Consider the following 8166-nt stretch of genomic DNA (forward strand, 5'->3'; position numbering starts at 1 on the left):
GAAGAGAATCCAGAAGGTCCTCCACCACCACCTCCACCGGAACCACCACAACAGGGGGTGGATATTTTGTACCATATGTTCCTGAGACGCATCCGTCTGATTATTTTTCAGTGTCAGTCCCGGTACATCAACAGTATTGGGGTGGTCGGAAGTTTGAGTATGGAGAGCAAACTTCATTTAGTCAGCTGCTTGGTTTTATGGCATCGGGATCGCAACACTCACGTTTAGGTAATTATGTTGACATTCCCACCGACCATCAAGCACATTCGGGAGGGATTACTCCAGGTAGGAAGTCATTGGATTTGAGACCTCGGGTTCGCACTTCCTCTGCTAATTCTGGTGCAAGAATGTTTGTTAACTCGAGCAGAAGTGCTGAAGGGGCGGGAGGTATTATACAGAGTGGAAACCCTAGACGTATTCCGATGAGTCTGATTCATGAGAGTAATAGGGCAGTTGATGATGAGACTGATAACTACCTAGTAGACCATCCAGAGGGTGAAGATGAGGATGAGGATGAGGATGAGGATGATGATGAGGATGAGAATGAGGATGAGGATGATGACGATGCTGTTGATGAGGATCCAGCTCCTAGTGTAGGTAAAATGAACTGTTGGTAAACTTGTATGTAGGGCTTGATTATGAATTTTTATTAGTAGCTTCATGGTGAACTTGTATTTGTATTACATATTGAATTGCCATTTGAGTAATAGCATCCAAAATTTGTTGTGTTTTCATAGGTACGGCCACAAGTAAAAAAGGCAAAGGTTACAACCTTAGAGCTGATCCTCCACATCAGAGTGCGAATCGGTATACCCCATCCGCTTTTAACAAGATTGCCAAGAAGTGCAGAAAGCTATACAAAGATATGAAGTGGGCACCGAGGAAGTGAAGTTGTATGGATGAACTAAGTTGTTAATTAGGTAGTTATTAGAATCTAAAAATGAAATTGTAACTATTTAATTATTGAGTATGTTAATTAGGTTGTTACTACTATTTAAAAATTAAGTTGTACTATTTACTTCTTGAGTATGTGAAGTAGGTAGTTATTATTGACTATGTTAATTAGGTTGTTATTACTATTTACTTATTGAGTATGTTAACTAGGTTGTTATTACTATTTAATTATGTTAATTACGTTATTATGACTACTTTTCTATCGAGTATGTTAATCAGGTTTGAAATGAATACAAGCATGAGTTAGTAAATTTAAATGTCAATGTCGTACATAAATGTAAATTCAAATGACATGTAAAAAAGATAACTACTACTCTTCGGCTGGACCTCCACTTGGTCCAGCACTTTGGCGACATCTACTACGACTATGGCCCTCGGCACCGCATTGCTTGCATCGCCTAGGGCGACGTAACATACGAGTGTCCATCTCATTCAAGAAGCGGGTCATCTTCAGACGACCTTTGGCTACACGTCTGAGGAATGGGTTTCCGACGAATCGAGATCCATGATAAGCAGACCACGTTGCAGGATTTCCCAGTGGTCTAAACCTAGCCCTATATACTCTTCGAACTTGGTCCATCTTGTATACATCATGAACGTACACTTGCCAGTCCAACCGCCGATTTGCACAACAAGCAAACACATGTCGACACGGAATTCGGTCAACCTGGAATTCACCACAGTCGCAACGACGGTGGCGTAGGTCAACTGCATACTCAACCCCACTTGGCATCTCGCGTACCTCAAATACTTCATTTTCTCTATCAAAACAACTAACCTGTATGTTACCCGATGCTCGTTGATTTGCATGCACCTTGGAGGTCACCATCTCAGAGAAAACAAGTCCAGCATTAATTCGGGCTTCAGCCTCAGCTCTTTTCCTAGTGAACAACTCATTCAGTCTGTAAAATGTAGCCTTAACAAGTGCAGTCACCGGGAGATTGCGTGCACCCTTTAAGACGGAGTTGATGCACTCCACAAGATTGGTGGTCATATGACCCCATCGGTATCCACCATCAAATGCCAAAGCATACTGCTCATGTGGGATCCGATCAAGCCAGTTGGTGTAAGCCTCACCTCGTTCCTTTAATCGTTCATAGCGCATCTGGTACTCCTTGACGAGTATCCTATGAAAAACATTCAGTCAACAATGAACACCATTCTATTTGATCGTACTTACAATAAATTCAAAGTTCATTGTATTTAAAGTTACCAATGTTGACGATAAGCTTCTGCAAGTAAGGTGCCTTGAACTTCCTCAAGAAGTTGGACTCAATATGGCGGATACAAAACATATGGAACGGTCTAGGAGGAGACCAAGCCCCATTACTTCTCTCAATAGCTGACCGAATAGAATCGTGTCGGTCAGAAATAAGTCCCACACCATCACGTGTCACCACATGTTGACGCAAGTTACTAAGGAAAAAGTACCATGCATCAGAAGTCTCTCCCTCCACTATGGCGAATGCAATAGGCACGATGTTGTTATTACCATCTTGTGAGACTACAACCAATAAACAACCCTTGTATTTTCCATACAAATGAGTCCCGTCCACCTGCACCACTGGCTTGCAGTGTCTGAAGGCCCTTATACAAGGGTAATGACTCCAGAAGACTCTATGCAGTACATGAATATCAGGAACCAAATCATCCCACTGGTAAGCAGGCATTGTTTCAAAGTGAACCACTGCTGATGGCTCCTTGTGACACATGGCCTCAAACCATATGGGCAAAGCTTCATATGATGCTTCCCAACCTCTGAAAATTGATTCCACCGCCTGCTGCTTCGCTAACCAAGCCTTGCGATAACTGATGGTGTAGTTAAACTTTGACTGGAGTTCAGCAATTATTGATTTCACCTTTATAGACGGGTCAACCTCTACCAACGGCTTAATTACTTCTGCAACTGTCTTGGAATCCAACTTCGAATGGTCTTGAGAAATAGTAGACCTGGTACAAGTGTGACTTCCATTGTACCTCCTTATCTCCCAACAGTACTTCTTCTGCATTTTGGTAACCCTGATCAACCAGTCACAACCATTCTCATATTCTGTACATTTGGCATAGAATGTCGTCGGTTTCGACTCATATACGCGATAGTCCACACCTCTCCAGATGGTATAATCTTTCATTGCCTTGATTACTGCCTCTCTTGAACTGAATTTCATCCCCACTGTGAACTCACCATCTGCCACAACAGGAGGTGCTGCATACATCAAAATTAATAAACACACTTTACCATGTAAGATCATTAAAGTCTTATTTTTTCGCTATTCCATCTACGTAAAGAACAACTAAATATAATTCATAACAAAGAACTATTAATTAATAAAAAATCAAATGCTATGGTCACAAATGCCTAGTCACATATCACATACATTACTCATCCAACTTATTGATCTGCTACTTCAGAATTTCAGATGGCTACCTAAGTTTACGCACCTGTGTTCATATACTGCGAAAACTCCGGTGCGTGTATAGCCTCCAAATCCAATGACCGCATGAAAGAAGGCTCCTGAAACGGATGCGGGTTTGCTAGTGCATTTGCAACTTCCGCCACATCTGTGTTCATGGCGCCGCCAGCTTCATCTTCGTCTTCACCTGGACCGACGATCTCATAGTTACTTTCAAATTCATCTTCGCTTTCACTATTATAACTCGATGCACGACATTCGGTGGCGATTTTCCATGTACATTGAAAATATTTCATGCATACTCGCTTCGTCCATCACGTACTTGGTCTGAAATTGAACAAACCCACCAAACACAGATAAATGATACCTGTACAAAATACACGATACTCTCCTACATCTTTGAGAATCTATCTTTTCACAAATCACACCTTTCAATTCCTCAAATGACAATGTGAATAGAATAACAACATCTAATGGATTTTTACACACAAATTGAACTCCCTCATATGTTTGCAATAAGATCTGTCCGTAATAATAAATCTACAACTCTATCATCCATAACACTACACGTATTTGACTATTCTCAACCTCACAGAAATTTATTTTACGAAAATGAAGGAGAAGATTCAGAGAATAGAAGAGAAGAGAAGAGGAAGAACATTAGCACCGGCAATAAAGAAATGGGAGTTCTGTGAGCTCCTTCCAGTTTTTGTATGCATTAACGGACAAATCGGTGGCACCGACCGCGCGAACTCCCAAATCAGTGGGTCCGATTAGTTCACCCCAGATTAAAATAAAATTTTTTGCCACCAATAATCGGTCCCACCGATTACTGCACTCTTCGGTAAAATATTTCACCTCACACAAATCGGTGCCACCGATTTCATGTTGCTCAACGTCTCCCTCACACAAATCGGTGCCACCGATTTCATGATGCCGAACGTCTCTCTCACACAAATCGGTTGTGTTACTTCCTCTCTGTTTGAAATCGGTGGCACCGATTTCTTCTCCCTAACATTTCAAAAAGGAACGCCGTCATAACAGTGTAAATTACCCGTAATAATCATATCCCAGCATAACTCACACCCCCAAATCATATCCAAAAAAATCAGCCTTTATATTAATCTCTAAATTTTCAATTGACTCGACCCTCGAATTTTTATTCACATTAGTCATTCAAATAGTTTTCATTAACGGTATGCTATGTGACATATCAATATAAACAATCATATCAAGTGACAGAACATATAAAATTTAACGTGTAATAAAATGATCACGTATCAATTAATGACACATGACATATCAATGTGACCAAATTAATTAACTTAAAATACATAAAAGCAATAACAAATTAAAAATTAAAAGTGTTATTCCATAGTATTTAAAAAGAGAGAGAATGATTACTATTTTTTCTAGTATTTTCGAAACAAATTAATATTGAATTTAATTTTGATACATTGTCAGTATAAAATAGTTTTACACGTGTATTTAATTATGTAATAATATATCATTAAAAATAACTATTTTTTACATTGACCACATAAATAGTTATCCGAAAGAATGGTGCACGATTGTTAGTACATCAAAGTAAAACTCATTAATATTTAGGAGAAGTTTTTGATATAAATACAAAGGACAAATCTACACATATGAATTTATATTAGAAGAGCATCTAATTGACAAGTATTCGCTGAAAGAGACAACTTTTCTGGATCATTCACTGACAGTCATACTAGTGTCAAAGTCATATATCAATAGTTGTCCACCATGGAGATAAGGTTTGGAGGCTGTCAACCTTTTCATATTTTTTTTTAGTTTTTTATAGTATTTTTTAGTTCGACAAGTTAAAAATTAATTTGTTGCGGTATTGAATTCTATTTTTTTTGGTAGTTGGTATTAAATTCTATTTAAAGATTTATTATTGGCTAATGAATTACTGCATGCACAGACCTTTTCATGTTGTTTTTGTTGTGCATCATGTGAGATATTTGTTGGTTAAAGAGAATAATTAGATTTAACATGTCTAATTATTGAAGATGATTATGGACCTTATATTGTTGGACTTTTTGATTTTTTTTGTTGAATTTGAAAACATGGAGGGATGAGAGTTGGTTTCATTGTTGTTGGAGCATCACATATTCACATGACATCTACATTTTTTAATTAGGCAGTAGAGGAGTGGAGGCTGTGGAGACCATCTCGTCAAGCATTAGCAATGCTATAGAAAATCGATTTTTTTTTTCAGTTGGGTCGGTGATGTTAGTTCGGAGCGGGAGGGATTGGGCGGGTGGGTTCTTTTTGTAGGGCTGAGCCCATGACAAAAAAAAAATAGACCTACAAATTATGTGGATGCTGAAGATGAAATTGCTAATGAGCCTTGGTTCTAATGGCATTTCTCCCCCCTCCCCACCTCAAGATCTAGGGTTCAAATCCTAGAGAATACAATTGAGAAAAAATGTGATTAAATATGTGTGAAGTGTGTGGGTGTGTTGTGTACCTATGGATTGGAAGTTGTCCAATCCACCGACTGTTTTCAAAAATTTTTAAAATTATCTCTAATATTTAATTTGATTCAACTTTTTCGTTCACGTTTAAAATAGTTTCAATTTTATCTTTACGATCAAATTTTTACTAGTCAACAATTAATCATTTTTTTCTAATTTTAACCATTTGTCATCTAACTCTAACCAATTTTAACCCCCTCCAACTCTTCACCTCACCACCACCACCACTACCATCATCCCACCCACTATTTCCACATGCACTCCCCTGCACCCCCTCATCTCATCATTTTCACTGCAGCCTCCCTCAACTCACCACTTCCATCACAACACCATTTGTCATCCACCACCAAACTCAATCCAATCACAGTAGCGACTACCAAATCTCCACTAGATTTACCCCATCACACCCACCCAAATCTCCACCTTTATACACAATAACAACTATTTTTTATTTTCAAAAAAATAAACAAGTCTAACAAGAGAAATAGAGAACAGAAGGAGAAGAGAGATGCGGCACAACCAGAGGCAGAATGGGAAGGGTGGATGAGGGAAAACATGAGACGGAAGGGATGCGAATGATGAGCGGATATTTTATACGCTTTTTGGGGTTAATTTCATATAGTTTTGAGTATGTTTTAGTTAGTTTTCAGTCTATTTTCATTAGTTTTTAGGAAAAATTCATATTTCTGGACTTTACTATGAGTTGTGTATTTTTTTCTGTAATTTCAGGTATTTTTCTGGCTGAAATTGAAGGAGCTGAACAAAAATCTGATTCAGGCTGAAAAAGGACTGCTGATGTTGTTGGATTCTGACCTCCCTGCACTCAAAGTGGATTTTCTGGAGCTACAAAACTCGAAATGGCATGCTTCCAATTGCGTTGGAAAGTAGACATCCAGAGCTTTCCAGCAATATATAATAGTTTATACTTTGCACAAGGATAGATGACGTAAACTGGCGTTCAACGCCAGTTCTCTGCCCAATTCTGGCGTCCAGCGCCAGAAAAGGATCAAAAGCTGGAGTTGAATGCCCAAACTGGCACAAAAACTGGCGTTCAACTCCACAATGGCCTCTGCACGTGAATTGCTTAAATCTCAGCCTAACACACACCAAGTAGGCCCCAGAAGTGGATCTCTGCATCATCCATCATAGTTTACTCATTTTTTGTAAACCTAGGCTACTAGTTTAGTATTTAAACAACTTTTAGAGACTTATTTTGCATCTCATGACATTTTAGATCTAAACTTTGTACTCTTTGACGGCATGAGTCTCTAAACTCCATTGTTGTGGGTGAGGAGCTCTGCTGTGTATCAATGAATTAATGCAAGTATTTCTGTTTTCTATTCAAACACGCTTGTTCCTATCTAAGATGTTCATTCGCGCTTAACTGTGATGAAGGTGATGATTCGTGACACTCATCACCATTCTCAACCCATGAACGTGTGCCTGACAACCACCTCCGTTCTATATCAGATTGAATGAGTATCTCTTAGATCTCTTAATCAAGAATCTTCGTGGTATAAGCTAGAATTGATGGCGGCATTCATGAGAATCCGGAAAGTCTAAACCTTGTCTGTGGTATTCCGAGTAGGATTCAATGATTGAATGACTGTGACGACTGTGACGCTCCTGAAGGATGGGCGTTAGTGACAAACGCAAAGGAATCTAGGGATTCTATTCCAACCGGATCGAGAACCAACCGGTGAAACCGGTGATTGTGACAGAGCGCGTGAGCATAGTTTTCACTGGAAGGATGGAAGGTAGCCATTGACAACGGTGATCCACCAACACACAGCTTGCCATAAGAGGACGTGCGTGCGTGAACAAGAAGACAGAGGAAAGCAGAGATTCAGAAGACAAAGCATCTCCAAAACTCCAACATATTCTCCATTACTGCATAACAAGTAACCTTTAATCCATGCTCTCTTGTTTATTTGCAATTCAACTGATAAACATAATTGACTTCCTGACTAAGATTTACAAGATAACCATAGATTGCTTCAAACCAACAATCTCCGTGGGATTCGACCCTTACTCACGTGAGGTATTACTTGGACGACCCAATGCACTTGCTGGTCAGTGGTACGAGTTGTGAAAAGTGTGATTCACAATTCGTGCACCAAGTTTTTGGCGCCGTTGCCGGAGATTGTTCGTGTTTGGACAACTAACGGTTTATTTTGTTGCTTAGATTAGGAAAAATTTTCTCTTTTTGTTTAGAGTCTCTTTTTATTGTTGTGTTAGAATCTTAGAATCCTTATTTTCTTTTTAAAAATCTTTTTCAAAAAAATAATTTTTCT

At 39.0% G+C, this 8166-nt stretch overlaps 1 protein-coding gene across 2 annotated transcripts in view; it reads right to left on the minus strand.

Moving 5' to 3' along the window:
• The window catches only part of LOC107613620, a 28294-nt gene continuing 21310 nt past the window's right edge, over positions 1183-8166 (minus strand). The window contains exons 4-6 of one of the 2 annotated variants that reach the window (XM_021109179.1): positions 3397-3695; positions 2168-3142; positions 1183-2081 (exon numbers count right to left, since the gene is read on the minus strand). In XM_021109179.1, coding sequence (XP_020964838.1) covers positions 2041-2081; positions 2168-3142; positions 3397-3664 — 1284 coding nt within the window. In that variant the 5' untranslated portion in view covers positions 3665-3695 and the 3' untranslated portion in view covers positions 1183-2040. Of the gene's footprint in view, positions 2082-2167; positions 3161-3396; positions 3696-8166 lie in introns of both variants that reach the window. The other variant, XM_016315709.2, reaches the window with a different exon arrangement.

This window comes from Arachis ipaensis, chromosome B08, assembly GCF_000816755.2.
Source record: "Arachis ipaensis cultivar K30076 chromosome B08, Araip1.1, whole genome shotgun sequence".
NCBI lineage: Eukaryota > Viridiplantae > Streptophyta > Magnoliopsida > Fabales > Fabaceae > Arachis > Arachis ipaensis.